The 21,930-nt window shown below is 38.8% G+C and overlaps 1 protein-coding gene across 1 annotated transcript in view; it reads right to left on the bottom strand.

Annotated features, from left to right (window-relative positions):
* The window catches only part of LOC140243754 (ADP-ribosylation factor 1), a 59,358-nt gene that overhangs the window by 6,886 nt on the left and 30,542 nt on the right, over nt 1-21,930 (bottom strand). Inside the window, exon 3 of the mRNA XM_072323421.1 lies at nt 20,879-20,989. Coding sequence (XP_072179522.1) covers nt 20,879-20,989 — 111 coding nt within the window. The remainder of the gene's footprint in view (nt 1-20,878; nt 20,990-21,930) is intronic.

Raw genomic sequence — 21,930 nt, 5'->3', positions numbered from 1 at the left:
CAGAGGCTGAACCTTGTTTTGCCGTCTGCCTGATATTTCTTATGGTTTTACCCTATTTTGAGGTGCTGAATCTGAATCTGGATGATGAAACACTTGTATCCTTGAGGGTTTTGAGAAGATCAGAATGGCCATTAAAATGACCGCCAAAACTGGAAAGTTTGATGTATTCCCTTTGAAATGGGAAAAACTGAGAACTATTGATGGTTGTACCCTATTTTAAGGGTGCAGAATCTGAATCTGTATGATGCATCTCTTGCATCCTTGAGGGTTTTGAGAGATTCAAAATGGCCACCAAAATTGGAAATTGCTATGTATTTTTATCTGAATTGTGAAACATTGAAAACAATTGGTGGTTTTACCCTATTTCAAGGGTAATCAGCATGATGTAATTTTTTTTTGCAGGGTTTTGAGATATTCAAGATGGCCACCAAACTGGCCGCCAAAAACTCCATCTGGATTTTAAACACAATTGAAAACAATTGGTTGCTTTACATTAATTTGAGGGTGCTGAATCCAAATCTGGATAATGGAATTTTTACATCCTTGAGGGTCTAGAGATATTCAAAATGGTTATCAAACTGGCCGTGGAAAAAAGAAATTCATATGGATATTTCCATCTCAATCACTGAAAAACTGAAATAATTGGTGGTTTTGCTCGATTTCGAGGGTGCTGAATCTGAATCAGCATGATGCAAGCTTTGCATCCTTGAAGGTCAAGATGGCCACCAAAATGGTCCCAAACAAGAGACCCGCGGGTCTAGCGCTCACCTGAGTATCGCAAGTTCACCTTTCACGCAGTCACTAATCTAAATTACACACAGCTCTACCAAAATTTGACCAGGCATTCTCAAGTAGAGGATGAACATGTACAATTAGGGCCCAAATTTGCCCCCCCCCCCACTCATAGTATCAATTTTAGCTCTATCACTTCTGGTTCTAGAGAAGAACACTTTTTTTTTGAGATTCCTTAATTTGGGGGATGGGGGGCCAGGAGTATGGTGCCCATTTTAACAAATTGAGATCCTAACCCCCTAGGGATGCTACCTGCCAAGTTTGGTGAACATCCATCATGAGGTTTTCAAGAAGAAGATGAAAATGTACAATTTAGGCCCTAATTTGGACCTCCCCATCCCCCCTCCCCCGCCCACAAGGGGGCACTCCTGGATCTGCTATCAAACAAACTTGAAACTACAGTCATTAATGTAACAACTTATAGTATTAACTTTGCTCTATCACTTCTGATTCCAGTGAAGATTTTTAAAGATTCCTTAATCTTAGGAGGTTTGAGTCCCTTGGGGACCTCCAGGTGTAGCCTTTTGACAAGGCCTCGTGGCTGAAGATTGAGACTAACTCGCCATACCGAGCACTGAGAGAAACGGGTGAACGCGAGACCGAGTGGCGCAGCCACGAGGCCTTTTGAAACCTGGTTTTTTTTTCTCTACCGCCTCCCGACGAAGGCGAGTATGAATCATTCATGATATGCATGAGTCAGATCAGAGTTGGCATGCTAATGAGGACGTGTCAACGCTGGCAATGCAGGCAGCTACCGCAGGCAGGCAACGCAGGCTGGATACGGATGAGCGAGCCATCGACATGCATATTATGCATTTCATTAGATGCAACGGTGTGATGAGCAATGCGGTCGCTGATTGGCCGCTACCCTTTTTGGTAGCAGAATCGGCGAGAAACAAGGCTCAAGATAAGGAATTCATGTCAGGTTTCAAAAGGCCTCGCAGCTGCATCGCTCGGTCTCACGTTCACCCGTTCTCTTGCAGTTAGTCTCTTTTTCAGCCACGAGGCCTTGCCAAAAGGCTATCCAGGTGGGACATGGTGCCCATTTGAACAAATTGAGATCCTACACCTCTAGGGATGCTACCTGCCAAATTTGGTGAAAACGGGTCATGGGGATCTCAAGAAGAAGATGAAAATGTACAATTTAGGCCCCATTAGGACCCCTCCCCACCCCCCTCCCCTGGGTCCCAAGGGGGGCACCCCTGATTCCGCCATGAACAACCTCAAACTTGAAACTACAGTCATCAATGTAATAGCTCATAGTATTAACCTAGCTCTATCACTTCTGTTTCTAGAGAGAGGATTTTTAAAGATACCTTACGGTTTGGGCCCCCTGCGGGCCCCCTGGGTGGGGCATGGTGCCCATTTTAACAAATTGAGATCCTCATCCCCTAGGGATGCCACCTGCCAAGTTTGGTAAAAATCCATTACGAGGTTTTCAAGAAGATGATGAAAATGTACAATTTAGGCCCCATTTTGACCTCCTCACCCCCCCTCCCCTGGGGGGGGGGGGGGACCCCTGGATCTACCATGAACAAACTTGGAACTACAGTCATTAATGTACTAACTCATAGTATGAACTTAGCTCTATCACTTCTGGTTCTAGAGAAGAAGATTTTTAAAGATTCCTTAATTTTTGGGGGGTTTGGGGCCCCCTGGGGGCCCCCTGGGTGGGGCATGGTGCCCATTTTAACAAATTGAGATCCTAACCCCCTAGGGATGCTACCTGCCAAGTTTGGTGAAAACCAGTCTTGGGGTTTTCAAGAAGAAGATGAAAATGTAAAAAGTTTACGCACGACGGACGCCGGATGAAGAGCGATCGCAATAGCTCACTTAGGCTCAGGTGAGCTAAAAAGGAAATCCTGTGTATTTCCTTCTTAATGGTGAAAAATTGAAAACAATTGGTGTTTCTTTCCCATTTCAAAGGTGGAATCGGAATTTGCATGAGACACCTGATGAATCTTTGAGGCTTTTGACATATTCAAGATCATTGCCACAATGGCCATCAATCTCAGATATTCAGATATTTTTATGTATTTTCCTCTACATGGTTAAAAATGAACAACATTTGATACTTTTACTCATTTTGAAGGAGCTGAAGCCAAATCTGGCTGACACAATTTTTATGTTCTTAGTGATTCAACATTACTACCAAAATGGCTGACGATTGAATTTCCAATTTAAATATTTCCTCATAAATGATGAAAAATTGGAAGTAAATTGATGGTCTTAATCTATTTTGAGGGTGCTAAAGCCAAATCTAGGCAATGCAACTCTTGCATCTTTGAAAGTGTTGAGATACTCAGGATTTCCTGTACAAATGGAAATTCCTTTATAAAGTTCAAAAATGGTAAAATATTGTGCTCTTAAGTGAAGGAGATTGAACTCAGGTTGAAAAGCAATGATTTATATTCTTAAATTACAAGTCAGTTAAGAGAATTTGTCAAATCAGCCAAAAATCAGTGGTATCCGAAATGGCCGCATTTGGTGTTTATACATGTACTGAAAAGATTGATATTAACATTGTACTGAAACTTATGAAAACAAGATACTACTAATAATTTAATTTTGCTAAATAGAAATACAAAATGACTTTGTGGCCACCAAATATAGTTCAAAAGATACAAAGTTACTCCATTTCGGCTGGAGTAAGTCATGTGGTCTGCTGTTGTAAGTACCTTGTCTGGTATTCTTATGAATCTTGTCTCATATTCTTATTGAACTTGTTGCATATTCTGATGTCTTTAGAAATGGCTGCATCTATGACCACTACAATATATCGATATGGTTTCTCAAGCATTCTGCATAAATTTAATATTCATATTCCTTAATACCCAATTTCTTTAGAGAGGAAAACCTGAAGTATTTAGGCACAACAATATTCATTTGCTAATATTTTGATAGTGCCAGAGAGGCATTATTGCTGTAAAGTTCTTACTGACTTTACAGGATGATTGCGAGGAAACAGTGTGAACTATTGTGCCCAGGGAGGAACCTCACGTGTGGAAAAAAAAAAGTGATGTTGTGGCAAAGGCTAGAATGAGTGACAAAACCCTAAACTACACCTATCTCCTCAGTGGCCATGAGTTACAAGTTGTAGAATGGAATACTTTCAGAGAGTTTTGAGGTTGAAAAAAAATGTTCAAAAACACAACAATTTTTCTGGTCCCATATCTAACGGCACATATTTTCTCTTCTAGAGTATAATTGTCAAGGTCATTTTTCTCCATTTTTTACATGATTATTCTTCTCCTAGATATATATATATCAATCATCATGATAAAGTTCAATATGAATGATCAAAGGCCATTAACACTATTTTTCAAGTCATAAAATCTCTGAGTGTTCCACACGTATCGCACGCGTTATCTTGGACTCGTCCTTTTACGGAAGGGACAAGGACTGATCATAACGGAGATGGAGGAGCTTGATCGGAACAAAATGAACCAGATGAGACTGACTTTGGTGGTTTGCCAATTCAATGAAATCCACCTGTTTAAAAATCTCAATGTGAGAGGAAACTTTGTCAAGTACTGATATAAGCAAGAATAAGTCTTTCAGTTTGTTTGTTGTTTTTTTTTTTTTTGTTTTTTTTTGTTCGATGTATGAAGCATAAAAACTAATTCAAATTCCACCCCTGGAATACTCCACATCTAAAGAATAGTGGTCATACAAGAAATCATTGCTAAAACTAGAAATGTCGCTTTGGCGACTGGTATGCCTCCGCCATAATGAATGATTTTCCCAATAGGTCTAGATAGTACATGTGGACAATGTGTGATTACATTTTCACAAAATTGGCAAAATATTGAAATGACAAGTTTGTCACAAATGTGTTGAATGTTCACCTTCCTTGACCTAGGTTTAATTGGATGAATAGGAGAGCATGTATCTAGGGATTTAAGGACTTTAACTCGACTTTGACCCATTCATACATTTAGGCATTGAGTAATTTTCAAGGTACAGGTGTGGAGAAAAAGTGCAATTTCTGAATTGAATAGTAAATTGTTACCATTTTCATCTGGCCCTTGACCCTAAAATTCATAAGATAATCACTTTCAGGTAGAACATGCATAATATGTACTAAGTTTCAAGATAACTTGAGCCACTTCCGAGATATGGAGGAAAAAGTTAGTTCAGCACTTTCACTTGATCTTTGACCTTTTGAGGCAAAAAAAGAAGAAAAAAAAAACTTTCCAGAGAATTTCTATTAGGTTACACATGTATGCATACACCAAGTGTAAAAAAAAAAATAACCCTGCTGGCATTGCATGATAGGAGGGAAATAGTAAAATTTTGAAGTGTTGCACTTGACCTTTGATCCCTGACCTTTGACCCCATGAACCCTACATTCTCTAGATAATCACTTCCAGTCAGTATATGTATATACTATGTTCCATGAAGATACCTTGAACAATTTTCCAAGGTATGGAGAAAAAAAAAAGTTTTAATATTTTTACTTGATCTTTTGACCTTTGACCTTTGACCTCATGACCCAAACTTTCACCAGAGAATCTTAATTGGGTAATACATGTATACACTAAGTTTCATGAAAATATCTTCAGGCATTCAATAGATATGGTGGAAATAGTGAAATTTTATGTAGGTGACCTATTTGACCCTGACCTTTTGACCTTTGACCTTTGACCTCATGACCCAAACTTTCACCAGAGAATCTTAATTGGGTAATACATGTATACACTAAGTTTCAAGAAAATATCTTCAGGCATTCAATAGATATGGTGGAAATAGTGAAATTTTATGTATTTGACCTTGACCTTTTGACCTTTGACCTTCAGCATGTGCACCCAAGAGTTGATAGGCACAACTTCACCCCCTAATACACATACATGCCAAGTTTCATTAGGATACCTCAACGGGTTTTGATAGTTACCTTGTCCACAAAATTCATTACGGACGGACGGAAGGACGGAAGGACGGACGGAAGGACGGACGGACGGACGGACGGACAACCCGAAAACATAATGCCTCCGGCACCACTTCGTGGCGGAGGCATAAAAAACATTTGAATCAGTATGTAAGAAGGGTTTCAAAAAAAAAATACAGATCTATTGCTCAATCGTCAGTGATTATTTTCTGGAATTTCAACTAGATGCCTCTGCCATAATGCATGATTCTCCTAATAAGTCTATAGCGCAATGTCTTGCCAATGTGATGACAGTTTCACATAATTGACAAAATATTAAAATGACAGATTTGTCACAAATGTGCTGAATGTTTACTTTTGAACTAGGTTTAATTGGAACAATGGCTAAATTGTCTAAGAGTGCAGGTATTTGGCAATTTAAGGTTTTTCACTAACTTCTCTTTTGACCCTTTTATAAGTTTATGCATTGAGTAATTTTCAAGGTATGGAGAAATAGTGTCATTTCAGTATTAAATGGTAAAATATTAGCATTTAAACCTGGCCTTTGATTCTTTACTTTTGACTTTGACACTAAAGTTCCCGAGAGAATCACTGTCAGGCAGAGCATGCATGTACTAAAGTTTCATAATGATAGCTTGAGTCACTTTCGAGATACAGAGGAAGAAGTGAAATTTAGCACTTTCACTTGACCTTTAACCTCTTGACCTTTTGGCAAGAAACTTCCCAGAGAATCTCTTTTGGGTAATAAATATATATCAAGTTTCAAGAAAAATCCTGCAGGCATTGCATAGATATGAAGGAAGAAGTGACATTTTGAAGAGTTGACCTTGACCTTTGAATCTGACCTTTGACCCATGACCCCCAAATTTCCTAGATAATCACTGTCAGTCAGGTCATGCACATATACTAAGTTCCATTAGGACACCATGAACCATTTGTGAGATATGGAGAAAAACATGAAATTTCAACATTTTGACTTGACCTTTGACCTCATGACCCGAAACTCTCTCTGGAGAATCTTTATTCGGTAGTACATGTATACACTAAGTTTACGGAAAATATCTTTAGGCATTGCATGGATATGGGGGAAATAATGAAATTTTGAGTATTTGACCTTGACCTTTTGACCTTTGAGCATGTGCGCCTAAAAGTTGATAGGCACAGCTTTGCCTACTCATACATATACATGCCAAGTTTCATTAGGATACCTCAAACTGTTTTTTAGTTACGCTGTCCACAAAATTGATTACGGACGGATGGACAGACAACCCGAAAACATGTCTCCAGCACCACTTCGTGGCGGAGGCATTAAAAAAAATGCATAAAACAATTGAACAAGTGAATATAGGGTAAGTGATAGATTATATTGGAATATAGGGTAAGTGATAGATTATATATTTGGAATATAGGGTAAGTGATAGGTTATATACATTTGGAGCTACACTGATTTCCCTTTTTTGCAAGTCATCTATCTTTTTTTATTTAATATACCATTAGTCATTATATCTGTGTTTGTAAGTGAAAAACATTTACTTCTTCTAGAGAGGATGTCAATAGCAACTATTCCAGTACACGTGAAAACATCCCATGAGGCATGCCTTATTGGATTTTGGTGCATATTTTAGGTCTCAACCAAAACTATACGATCCCTTTAACACTGTGGTGGCCATTTTGGATAGCAATTTGGCTGATTTGACAAATTCTCCCAACTAGCCCTAACCTAAGCCCTCAAGGATGCAAGAGTTTGCAACCAAATTTGGATTCCCGTTCAGATTCCTCCTCAAAATAGGGTAGGACCATCAATTTACTGTCAGTTTTTCATTACTCACAGTGAAATACTCATATCATAGTTTATTTTCATCCCCATTTTGGTGACCATTTTGAATAATTCATCAAAACCCGGAAAGAATGCAAGAATTGCATAAACAACATCCGGATTAAGCACAATTAAAATTAGGTAAAACCATCAGTCTATTTTCAGTTTTCACCATTTGTTAGGAAATATTCATATTGGAATTTCAATTTTTGATGGCCCTATTGGCAACCATCTAATCTTGGACATCTCAAAACTCTCTTGGCTGCATGAGTTACATCATCCAGGTTAAAGTTAGACACCCTCAAAATAGGGTAAAACCATTTTTTTTGCCAAATTTTTCACCATTTACAAGGAAATAGATGGCAGTTTTTGTTTTTGGAGGCCATTTTGACAGCTATCTTGAATATCTTAAAACCCTCAGGGATGCAAAAGTTGCATCAGGCAGATTTGGATTCAGCACCCTCAAAATACACACTCGTCAGCTCCAAAATGGTTCTCATCAGATGGTTCTCCCAAAATGTTCTCATCAGATGGTTCTCCCAAAATGGTTCTCATCAGATGGTTCTCCCAAAATGTTCTCATCAGTTGGTTCTCGCAAAATGTTCTCATCATATGGTTCTTGCAAAATGGCTCCGATGAGAACCTATACATAGTTCCCAATTGAAATGGTTCCGTTCTTCACCATTAGCTGGTATACGACCCAGTCCCCAAGTGTTATTTGTGGTACTCCTGCAGGTCAAACAATATCTTTAGTTCCACACTCATTTTTGCTCTTGCTGTAGATATGAATGCCACATGTAAAAATTATCAAAAAATTGTTTGACTCTGTAGAATCTTAATTAATATTGTGTATGTTTCTACTCTTTATTATAAAAAAATATACAGTCAAACCTGTCTATAACGCCATCCAAGGGAAACGAAAAGAGTGTCCGTTATAGACAGGTTATCCAACTTTGTGTGCATTGCCTACCTGTACATGTATCATATCGTTGTATACATCTATAAGTACTTACATGTACATGTATGTGTAAACGTATGCACTTGTGTGTTTCATGCATTGAACAATGCCGGTGTTTATGAAATTGTAACAGTAGCATTTGTACAGTTGTGAAGAAAGCTTTACTGAATGAGTGATGAATGCAGTGGTGGCGATCACTGAATGTTGCCCATGAATGACTGGCACAGCTACAAAGCAGATAAACACGCTGAATTATTGGCTATGGCTACGGCTCCATTGGGTCTGTGGCCGCTATAGACAGGTTAAAAATATACCGAGAGAAACAAAATTTGTGGCCGTTGGCCACGTTGGACAGGTGGCCACTAAAGCAGATTTGACTGCAGACATTGTTTTCATCGTAGACTAATGACTTCTCTTGGCTGCGTACCAACCGACAGTTGCCACCATCCAATTTTTGTGCTCGATCCGATACGCAGAAACATACACTGCACTGCATGTTGCACCACCGCATGATAACCTTGAGTGTGTAACCAGCAAGGCACGCACCGCGGTTATGTAGCCCTGCATTGCCTGCCCACGCAAACTTTTTTCTTATTAGCGGGCAGAGTGCCAGTGCAATACCGTGCAGATGGTAGTCATCATGGCAGTCATCACAATTTAGGAGAACAGGTGAGACTTTTAGTTTTAATGTGGTTTTATCAAATCTAATTTTACATGTCATTCATCGGTACAAAATCAAGTAAGATAAATTTTCTCAGTGAGTTGAACCTATTGAACGAAGCTGTTTTACTAAACTTAAAGGGATGGTATAGTATTGGTGGAGATGAAGATTGGGCTTTTAACTTTTTGTGAGATCTACCAAGAAACCACTTATGAAATAATACAGAGCAAACCATTCTAAGAGGAATTCAAAGTTTATATGATGAAAATTGGTTTTGGAATGGCTGAGATGTCCAAAAACAAAGTGAAACAAAGCAATCCTAATAAAAGGTGGGTCCCGCCTTTCATTAAGATTGCTCTATTTTGGATATCTCAGTCATTTCAAAGCCAGTTTTCATTAAAAAAAAACATTGAATCCCTCTTGGAATTACACGCTCTTTTGTTGGTTTTTGTAATGGCGGGTCACATAATATCATGTTTTGTTATGATCCCAATATTTGCAACTTACAATGTACCAGTAATTACTGTATACACCGAATATTTCACAAGGTTTTTATTTTCATGAATTTTGCGAGTCAGCTGCCATTTGCGAAATTAAAAACACGCAAAAAATATTGACTCTGATCCCGATATGAATGTGATGTACGTACACATTTCTCCGTTCAGTTCAGTACTCCACAATCGTGAATTTAAGCACTCCCGAAATCGTCAGGAAGTCTCGATTCGCAAAAAATTTAGACTCGCGAAGTATATGGCGTATACAGTAATATCTTTCACTAATATGCACTTAACAACTTTGTATCAACTGCATGGAGGGGGGTGGGGGCGTAGACCAAATGAGGTCAGACTAGATGCCAATCATCTGAGAAATGGAGTCATTCATAGTTAGAAATTAGTGCAAAAAACAACAAGCAAACCCCTCCAGAAATTAATAATTTTTTTTTTTTTTTTTTTTAACTCAGAAGAGGAGAGACGAATACTTAATAACAATTCCCTTGTACAGGGAAACAGCAATATTGAACTCCAAATATTGCACTTTGTCTTTTTTTTTTGGGGGGGGGGGTAGAGGGAGGAACACACAAAATAGGAAAGTTTCATTTTAATAATCATAATTTGACAATATTTGATATTCCATTGATCCATTTATAATGGGCTTTGCCTGTATTTCTTCCCATCTTTGTATATGATGAAAAAAAAAGAGTGATTATGTAATAATGACCTGGACATGAATGGAACTTGCAAAATTGGAGCACATTGTCATTAAAGGAGAAATTCCATAACAAAACACTCTTTTTAAGAATGAGCCCCACATATTAACATCACCACCAAATTCACACCACAGGTACATCACCTAAAGATGGGGATAAAATTCAACTACTCAGTATTGGTGAAGTCCAACAAAGTTGATTAAATGATCATTACTTGATTTGAAAAGCACTGGATTAGTATTGTGATTTACTCTCAATAACTTTCCACAGCTTCTAGCTATGACCACCAAATTCATACCACAGGTACATGACCTAATAGATGCCAGTCAAATTGGAATGTTGGTGAAGTCCAGCAAGGTCAAAGGTCAAAAAGTCAATGAACTTGCACTGCAAAATGGTATACTAACAAATTGCGATATGCAGGTGGGACATCGCTTGGTGTTTGCCTTGTACGTAAAGTGCAATATCACTACATCTTTATATGTTTCTGTGTCCACATGTGTAATTTACGTTTTAGTATTGACAATAGGGACAGTCTCTATCACATTTTTTTTTTTTCCTGTGAAAATTCTGTAAATTGCCAAAGGTCATGATTTACCCGAATTCACATTCTTGCTTTTGTTGTCTCGCTGTTGTGTAGATAAGTTAAGTGCTTTCAAAATTGCATGACAAAACAAAAAGTTACTAAAATAGAACCAATAAAAACGAGACACGAAACTCATCACTGTAAAAGACGAGTTAGGTGATACGCTGGGAGTCATCAGATATCGGTCACCTGTGATCGACAACGAAAACAATGAAATATAGCGACTTTAAGTTATAGTGCTGCGATAATATGTTAGTAAAGTTGAATTTTTTGTACCTTTATAATTCAGATAAAATTGTTTATAACACTGGCAAACCACATGGAAAGTCCCGTACGTGTCTGCGTGTGCAAGTCCTTGACACGAACAAATTGAAACATGACAATAAAGTGTTTCAAAGATCACCTTGACTTTAATATTGGTCGTTTCAAATATGAACTTATAGCCTGATACTCTGTTCTTCACTGCCCAGATGCCAACAACACTATCTCCTACGGCTACATAGAGAGAAACAGCCATGACGAAAATAAAAGTTTTGCCTTTTCTTTGGCAGAACAACACACAACCCCTTCAAACACACTATAATTGGCAGGGAGGGACATGAAAAAGTTCATTACTAAATACTAAACAGTGATGCCTTCCACTCATGTGGCACAAGATACCTCTATAGCAACATAAAACCTGTCTACAACTCCGTTATTGGGTCAAACAATAACAACCTGAAATATCAAAGAGATGAGCGAGACGCTATACACGATGTACACCTGGCTCAGAGTTAATTAATTCAGTTCTTATTCCCACTCAAGTTGGTGTTATGTAAATGCACACATTCCCTTCTACAGTATAACAAAAACAAACGTAGCGAAAAGGGAAGAGCAAACGAGAGGTGGCAAAAGTTAAACAGCACAACTGCAATTTATAACCTTGCGTGTGACAAGGGAAGCAAATGTATGAGATGTTATAGCAGTGTTTTTTTTTTTAAGCATAAACAGACAAATAGAGGACAGACAATGTCAAATTTAAAAACCATCAACTTAATGACAGAGAAGATGCTAAACAAGATGCATTAAAACAGTAACTTAAATCGCTGCTCTACTACTCGGCCACGGAACATTCACACACACACAAAAAAAAAATGTTAGGGAGAGAAACAACTTTAAATATAACATTCTTGAATTTAAAAAAAGAAAAGAAAAAGAAAATGTCCACGTCAGGATAACAAAAGCGCCCGCACGAACATGCATTATATTCTAGATGGGAATACGGTCTTGATGCAAATGATTGTGTCATTAATTTAAAAGCAATGATTCCTTTACCACCACCAGTACCACACCACAATGACGTCTCTGAAATCAATGGTAGCACTCATGCACATGTGATTGCATCGTGCATTAACTTCCCTTTTCCTAAACTACCAGTGGAACTTGCCATATTATATTGTGTAATTCGATCAGCAGTGATTGACTTTAAAGAAGAAAGATAATGCAACAAATTGAACGCTTACCACATTGCTTAGGGTGATTCCAGTTTGATACTGATCTGTTCTATTGTCCCAGATGCCAACAATACATATCACCTACGGCTACTAGTGAAACAGCCATGATGAAAATAAATGACAGAGAACCCCGTCATACCCACTACACCTGGCAGGGTGTGGCACGAAATACCTCATATAATATAAAACAATATCAAGCCCATTCCTTCCCTGCCTGTCTTTAACTCCATTATTGGGTCAAACAATAACAACCTGGAATTTCAAAGAGATGAGTGAGATGCCATACACCTGGACTAGAGTTAATTAATTCAGTTGCCATTCCTGCTAGTTATGTAAATGTACACGTTCCTACCTATCCTGTTACAGTATAACAAGAACAAATGAAGAGAAAAGGAAAGAGAAAAGGAAAGGTGGCAAGCGGGGCACTGTTTCAAGGGGCAATTTACAACATTACATGTGACAAAATTAGTGAAGCAAACCCAATCTCCAAACTCCGATACAAAACAAGGGAAATAGAGTAGCTGTGTTCAGGGGGTTGCGTATACTTGATGAAATAATACCAGGGGTGTTGTTAATTTTTTATAAAGAAGGTAATTTTAATTTGGTAGGAGGTAAGACCATTGCGAGGGAGCGAAGCGACCGAGGGGGAGGGGAGGGTGTGGGAGGGGGGTTTCCACCCTCCCACGGTAGGGAGCTTTTGGGATTTTTCACTTGAAATTGTGCAACCTGGTGCATACCTAAGAAGAAAATTTGAAGAACTTTTTTCTTACCTTGTATTATGCATATCGTGCAATCAACACACATACTGTTCATGTTTATTGCAAACAATCACATTGGCCGATTATGCGCGGTCCAAAATCGAGGAAATTTCAGATTAGTATCCAGATCTAGATCTAAGCTAGGAACCATAGCAGGGCTGCACACTAACCCATTTTTTCTGCCGGTCCGACCTGTCTTTGTCGGACCAGTAAATACCCCGTTTTACCAAATTTTTACCGGTCCTAACAGAAAATTTACAAGTCAACAACAACCTAAAAAAAGCATTAAATGACTTGCAAATTTATTTTCATGTGTTTGTTTTCACTACTATTACCCCCTCCCCCCCAAAAAATGTACATTTTACAGATAAATATTTTGTAAACTTGCATTGTTTGCACAAGAAAGCCTTTATGGATAATTACATTGAGAGGGAACAAAAAGGAATCAAATGCAAATTGATTTGTTGATACGGAAAGGAAGAAGAAAAAGAAAAAAAAGAAGGGATTGAAATACGGTTTTTAATTTCCTTCGGAAAATCTCTTCTCATATCTTGTTTGCGTCCTTGAAAATATACTGCAGGGTCGAATTTGTGATGCTTTGTACTCCTAGCTCTTCTTCGTGTATAAAACCATTTCAAAAGAATTGAATGTTTGTTTGTGAATTAAAGTGTAAAATGATAATGAACAAAATCAGATTGTATCAAATGCGTTTGTGCTTTTTCTAAACATCGGCGCACGTATAGAGTAAAATGCTGGCATTTCACACTCTTGGTGCTCAGCTGGATTGCAATGATTTCATGAATTATTTTAGCTGTAGTATTTTCTGATGCAGGCGCCAGAAGGGGTTCCTTATTTTTCTCCTGATAATCTCTTCGCATTTGTGCATGCATTCTTCAAAGGTATATACGGCAGGGCCGAATTCGCGATCCTTTTTGCGCCTATTTCTACCTCAAATATCAGCGGGATTGTGACAATTTCATGAATTACTTCGGCTGTAATCTTTTATGATGCACGCGCCAGAAGGGGTTGAAAATGTGTCCTAAATTTTTTTCCCGATAAACTCTTCGCATTTCGTCAATGCCTTCTTAAAAGATATACTACAGGGCCGAATTCGCGATCCTTTTTGCGCCTATTTCTACCTTAAATATCAGCGGGATTGTGACGATTTCATTAATTACTTCAGCTGTAATCTTTACGATGCAAGCGCCAATAGGGGTTGAAAATGTGTCCTAAGTTTTTTTCCCGATAAACTCTTCGCATTTCGTCAATGCCTTCTTAAAAGATATACTACAGGGCCAACTTCGCGATCCTATTTGCGCCTATTTCTACCTCAAATATCAGCGGGATTGTGACGATTTCATTAATTACTTCAGCTGTAATCTTTACGATGCAAGCGCCAATAGGGGTTGAAAATGTGTCCTTAATTTTTTCCCGATAACCTCTTCGTATTTTGTAAATGCTTCCTCTCGGATTAGAAGACATGACACGGCCAAATCCATGATTCTTTTTGAGCCTATTGTTTCCTCAAACTTCAACGGGATTTTGATGATTTCATGAATTATTTCGGCTGTAATCTTTTGTGATGCATGCGCCAGAAGGGTTGAAAATGCATTCTTTATTTTTCTACCGTTAATCTCTTCGCATTTGTGCAAGCGTTCTTGAAAGGTACACAGCATGCAGTGCCGAATTCGCGATCCTTTTTGCGCCTAGTTCTATCTCAAATATCAGCGGGATTGTGACGATTTCATGAATTAAAACGGCTTAATCTTTTTCGATGCACGTGCCAAAAGGGGTTGAAAATGTGTCCTTAATTATTTCCGATAAACTCTTCGCATTTTGTAAATGCGTCCTCTCGGATTAGAAGATATGACACGGCCAAATTCATGATTTTTTTTGCGCCTATTGTTTCCTCAAACTTCGATGGGATTGCGATGATTTTATGAATTATATCGGCTGTAATCTTTTCTGATGCATGCACCAGAAGGGTTGAAAAAGCGTTATTTTCCCCCCGAAAATCTCTTTGCATTTGTGCATGCGTTCTTGAAAAATGCACAGCATGCAGGGCTGAATTTGAGATCCTTTTTGTGCCTATTGTTTCCTCAAATTTCAATGGGATTGCGATGGTTTCATGGATTATTATTCGGCTGTAATCTTTCAAAAGGCACTGAAAATTTGTAATTTTTCTCCCGATAATCTCCTTGCATTTTGTACATGCGCTCTTAAAAGTTTTCAAACACGGCCGAATTCATGATCCTTTTTGGGATTATTTCTACCTCAAAATCAGCGGGACTGCGATGATTTCATGAATTATTTCAGCTGTAACCTTTTGTGATGCACGCACCAGAAGGGTTGAAAATGCATTCTTTACTTTTCTCTCGATTATAGTCTCTTCGCATTTGTGCATGCGTTTTTGATAACCAACACGGCATGCAGGACCATATTCAACATCCTTTTTGGGCCTATTATCTCCTCAAAGTTAAACGGGACTGCATTGATTTCATGAATTTTTTTTTTCTCCCGATAATCTCCTCACATTTTGTGCATGTGTTCTTGAAAGGTATGCACGGCAGGACCGATTTCGTGATCCTTTTTGCGCCTATCTTCATTATGAGACCATTGTGCAGGAATGAAAATATTCATTTGTGAAATGTGTAAAGTGAAAATGAACGCTATCAGATCTATTTACTGCTGAATATGTTTTTCTTTTTCTAAAAATCAGCACAAGTAAATTAGTTCTGACATGTCAACTGCCACGCTGCTGCGAAGCCGGTATCAGATCTTGCGTTAAAAAATCATGAGTAAAATGACCACAGAAATGCGTGCGCCTCTATCAATACTCCTTGTCTGGCATGACCTCCGATCGCAAGCAAACGAACGAACAAACGGGGGTCGGGGAATTACATTACACGCATTTCAACAGTTACATTGTACATACTTTGCATGTATTGCATGGCATGGCAGTGCGTGAGCAGCACCAATGCGCAAGCGAGTGCAAATACTTAGTAACCATCTCGTCGACTGCTAATGCTCAAAACTAATTATGTTTACTGTACAAATTGCAATGGTAAACATAAATGAAAACTTGCGTAAAACTTGTTGAACAATGCGATGTATTACATTCTATTTCTCCCTGATCGGGGCTGCTCTTTTTCTTTCTACTGACTGTAGGAATTACAGCCGGAAAGAAACAAGTGAACAGGCGGTAAATTTTACCGGTTACCGGCTGTCAATGACATCTCTGAATACGATAAATGACATTGGAGTGAAGCTGAACTGCCGAAAAAAAAAAGAAAAAGAAAGAAAAGATAAAAGTCCTGTGGGACTCGAACTTCTCGCCTTCCGGTATGGCATTATGAACACGCAGCGCGCTAAAGGTGTGATTTCACGGAGCACGCGAATGGCAAAATCCAGCATTCATATTTTAGTCTGCAAAAAAATCGCCAAACGAACGCGAGGGTTTGGAAGCATCATCAATTGTTCGCGAATGTCGTTTTTACTTTGGCGAAAATTTCAAAAAATTCTGAAATTTTTTGCGAACCTTTTCCGCACACTTGGTCGTGATTTGCTCATGAATTGTTCTCGAAAGTGTCTTTAAAGCCTCGTTATATGCGCAAGACCTTCGCAAGACACGCGCAATGTTCGCAAAATATTTGTGAAGCCCCAAACAGACCCCGAAACTTTTGAGAATGTCTCGCGTATGTTTCGCGTATGTTTCCCTGGATGAGGGAGGCCTGGAAAAGCAAGGTGATGACAGGTGAGATCTGGTAAGTCGTCTCCTTGAGTAGTCGGGCAGAAATGCCGTCTGGTCCGGTGGCTTTGTGTGGCTTAAGTCTTTTCATCAGCTTTTCTACTCCGACTTGGCTAATCGATATGTCAGGCATGGTTGGGTAAGGACTTGGTCCCAGGTCTGGCAGGGTGTTGTCCTTGTCAGATGTGAAGACTGAGGAAAACTGCTTGTTCAGGATCTGAGCTTTCTGCTTTGGGTCACAATGCAGTATGTTGCCTTCCTTCAGTGGTGCTACTCCCAAGCGGTCACACCGCATGGTCTTGACAAGCGCTCCCAAGCGCTTGTTGCAGCCTGCGTCATTGCTGACAAGGTCTGCAATGTATCTGTTGTAGGCCTGTCTACAGACTTTCTGGGCTTTCTTCTTCAAGATGTTGTAGCGGTGCCACAAAGATGTCACCTTAGCCTTCTTGTATGCTCTGGCCTTCCTTCGGCATATGCGCTTGGTAGCGGTGTTGAACCAGCACTGATTGAGTCTTGTTGACGACATCTTTTTGGGAACGTTGTCTGTGAGGATCTTTTCCAAGCCTTGTTGGATCTCATTTAGGAGCGTTTCCACTGGGGTTGATGTATTATAAGACTCCATGAACTGGTCTGCCCATGCCTCAGCATCACTATGAAGTGCTTCAAGGTTGGCTTTGTTCCACAGAAAAATCTCTCTCCGTGTTGGTTTATTCCTGTGGGCCCTGGTTGTCATGTCCATGAATATCACATCGTGATCACTCAGACCGGGCATGGGTTCACATTGCCTGACTAGTGTTGGACGATTTGTGATGATGACATCCAGTGTATTTTCCCCTCTGGTAGGGAAGTTGACAATCTGCTCAACTCCAACGTCTCCCAAGGTCTGCAGGTATGATTCACTTAGTGAGTGTCAATACTGGTGAGATGTGATCTCTTCTGTCTCCCAGTTGATGTCGGGTAAGTTCATGTCGGGTAAGTCGGGTTGTGTACCTTTTGAGACATTCTCACGAATGTTTAGCGCATGTTTGAGGGATGTATGACCTACGTTTTCTACAAATCAAAATTGTAGCATACATCTAAACATCAAACAATTATTAACAACTATAGTAAAAAAGAAATTAAAGACTAGCAAAAAGAAAGAGAAATGTTTGATGTACAAAAAATCGCAGAATACAATTAAAATGAATCCAAAGTATGCCAAAATTACATTTGAAACAAGAGATTATTTGTTGGAGAAACTGCAAAAAAAAAAATCAAATTCTATACTAGTGGAGATACGTCCTAAGAAAAAAATTCTAGGCACGTACACAATAGAGAAATGAAAGAAAAAGATTGGAGAAATACAGGAAAGAAAAAAAATTCAACTCAAGACAGCTCCCACCTCTCCTAGTCTACATTTTCTCCTACGATTATTGGAAAATTTGCGTTGTTCGCATTTCCGTCGCGTGTTCTTCGTGTACGTAACATGCTGTACTTTAGCATTGATACACACGACATTTGCACATATGTCGTGAGAACTTCGCACAAATAGTGCAAGAATGGTTTTCAGCTTCGTGGTCGGAACACATTTGGACAAAAACTTTTCCGAATGTTGGATTTTTCCATTCGCGTCCTTCGCAAATCGTTCGCATGCTCTGTGAAATCACACCTTAAGCGATTATGCCACACGGCTCTCCTAAAGATCGTGTGCGAAACTTAAATCTATATACTATACACAACACAAATTTACTTTGATGAAATTTTTGGCGGGATGCGTCTTTAAGTGACTGTGATTGACTGTGATGGCGCAATTCAACTTCCCACAACTGGCCGCATGGATTCGATCAATATACAGTTGCAAAGATAAATCGGGAATCGTTTCGTCCAGATTCCATTCTCATTTTCAGTTTTAAACTACAAAATTGTCAACATGATGTGGATATTTGAAAAAAACAAGGCAAGTGCCAAATTGTGTCTCGCCCATTTGCGCACAAGGAATTAATATTTTTTATAACTCCCAGAAGTTAATTGACCTGCTTATGACCTTTGACCTTGTGGTGACCTTCAACACCCCAAGGGACATTTACCATCCAAGTTTGGTCACAAATGGACAAAGGATCAAAAGTAATGAGCCATAATCGAAACGTGCCATAAAAACATAACATTAGGCCCTAAAAGTTTGTTCACCCCTGTCTGTGACCTTTGACCTTGTGACGACCTTCACCTCCCCAAGGGACATCTTCCATCCAAGTTTGGTCACAAATGGACGAAGGGATCAAAAGTTATGAGCCATAAACGAAATGCGCCCTAAAAACTTAACATTGGTTCGTTGACCCGTCTGTGACCTTTGACCTTGTGGTCACCTTCAACTTCCCAAGAGACATCTACCATCACCCAAGTTTGATTGCCATTGTAGCAACATGTGCTGAGTTACGTGTGATAAGAGAGTCTTGCAAGTAAACTTGAACGTATGACCTCAAATGACCTTTGACCTTATCATGTGACCTCTTACGGCACCATAACATGAAGGTGCCCCAGTGCATCCATCACCCAAGTTTGATTGCCATTGTAGCAACATGTGTCGAGTTACGTGTGATAAGAGAGTCTTGCAAGTAAACTCTAACGTATGACCTCAAATGACCTTTGACCTTATCCTGTGACCTCCAATGGCACCATAACATGAAGGTACCCCCAGTGCATCTATGACCCAAGTTAGGTTGTAATCCAAGCAACTTATGTGAAGTTATTTGTCAAAAGAGAGTCTTGCAGGTAAACTTTAACATAGAAAAGAGTCTTGCACATACTCTTTAATATATGACCTCAAATGACCTTTGACATCATCACATGACCTCCGACAACACCATAACATGAAGATACCCCTAGTGCTTCTATCACCAAAGTTTGGCTGCCATTGCTGTAACAGTTGCCAAGTTATGCATCATAAGAGAGTCTTGCAGGTAAACTTGAACATTTGTGACGGACGACAGACGGACGACAGACGGACGACGGACGGACGACAGACGGACGACATTTGGATCCCTTAGTCTCGCCTTCACCTCCGGTGGGCGAGACAATAAAATGCATGATTACTACAGCTTATTGTGTCAGCCACAATATACCTAAGTTTTAGAAGATAAAAAGCGAAATCAATTGAGATACAGATTCCATTCTCATTTTCAGTTTTAAACTACAAAATTGTCAACATGATGTGGATATTCGAAAAAAATAAAATGCATGATTACTACAGCTTATTGTGTCAGCCACAATATACTTAAGTTTTAGAAGATAAAGAGCAAAATCAACTGAGATACAGGTGCTAGAACGTTGTCAAGTCAATGCATGGTTGTGAAAAAAGTCACCTCCCATAGACATAACACGTAAATTTGGTTGATTTTGAGTCTTTGCCTTTAATCACAATTTCCAGTATGATGACATCATCAAATTGCAAAACAATGACATGGACTTGAAAGTACAACATATCCGAATTTGGGATGATATTGAGCTAAAACAACAGAGATACCAGCAAATGAATGTCAGAAACAGTACCTCAAAAAAATTAATTCCAATTTTTTGATTTCAGATGATGACGTCATCGAGTTTTCCTCGAAATATTGATACTTGAAATGTTATTTACAATTCATATGCTTATGTAATATGCAATAAAAACATAGGGTTGCAGGATGTTCTAGAGAGTTATGGCGAAATAAACAGACGTTTTTTCACTATATTAGTACATAGACGCGCGCGCGGAATTTCAACTTTGACGCCACTACACTTTGTGTAGTTATGCCAATTTGATAAAGAATCAGGTAGTCATAAACCATACACAGAGTTCCCTGAAGCATAGAGTGAAACTGCAGTCCACCAACAAAATATGAAGAAGCATAGAAGTTTCCAAGCAGCCTTGTTGTTGTTGTTGAGTGTGTGTGTGTGTGTGTGTGTGTGTGTGTGTAATGTACACGTATGGAAATTTTAAAACAATGTGTACGTACCTTGTGTGTTCTGAAAGTAATGCCGCCACAGTGGTCGAATCTTATCTTGGCCACCCACATCCCACACTGTGAAGGCAATGTTCTTATATTCCACTGTCTCTACATTGAATCCTGCAATAGCAAACATATGACAGTTTATAAAACTTTGAATTATGCAAACATGAAAATGAAGATATCATTGAACAAAACACGAAATTTGCTCAACATGTGCAGTCATCTAGGATGCCTTTGCCTTTCTCATGCCATTGCTGTAATCACCCAGAAGTATGGCTCCTCAATTACAGGAAAACAGAGTTAAAGGGATGGTACAGTTTCAATTGAGATTGGGCTTCATGTGTCTGTTTTTTTTATGATGAATTTTTGAGATAATGTGAAACCTCTTCTTACATATGAAAGATCATAATTCTAAGAGGAATTCAAAGTTTATTTGAATGGCTGAGTAAGCATTGTTGTCTCTTTTACCGAGTAATTCTTTGTGTAATTCAGTCTCATGACTACGAGCCATGAATATCTCCAAAAAATACCATTCATCTATCTATCTATACATGCTCAGGGAGGATTCAATCCTACAAACTCCTGATCACCAAACAGGCATCTTATCCACTAGTACTAGGTATCATTAAAAAAATTTCCCACTTTTGACCATTAATAGTTAAAAACTATATACCAGATAACACTGGAAGTGATATTAGCAATATCCGAATAATGTACAATTTTGTTGGAGGTAATTTAAAAATGAAAGGATAAATCAGTTTCATTAAAATTCAAGATTAATTTTCAAGTTCGGGTTCAGATTTTGCTCTATTTTCAGCCCTCGGTAAAAAAAAAAAAATTAAATTTGCAGCATCAATTGGCGCGTATAGGAGTGTGTGGTTAACACCCGATGACCACGGTTTGAACGCTTATCATTTATTTACGAGGAATTCTTCTATCACAATTAATCTTCATTCATCCTGAAATGTAATGTATGCAATCACATCTAGAAACATGTGCTTACTTTTTTCAGGTATATGCATTTTACCTTTTACCATGAATTCAGACTAGTCTTGCCT

Source organism: Diadema setosum, chromosome 20, assembly GCF_964275005.1.
Source record: "Diadema setosum chromosome 20, eeDiaSeto1, whole genome shotgun sequence".
In the NCBI taxonomy this organism is placed as follows: Eukaryota; Metazoa; Echinodermata; class Echinoidea; order Diadematoida; family Diadematidae; genus Diadema; species Diadema setosum.
Note: the sequence above shows the minus strand (reverse complement) of the source record. Positions and strands in the feature narration are given on the sequence as shown.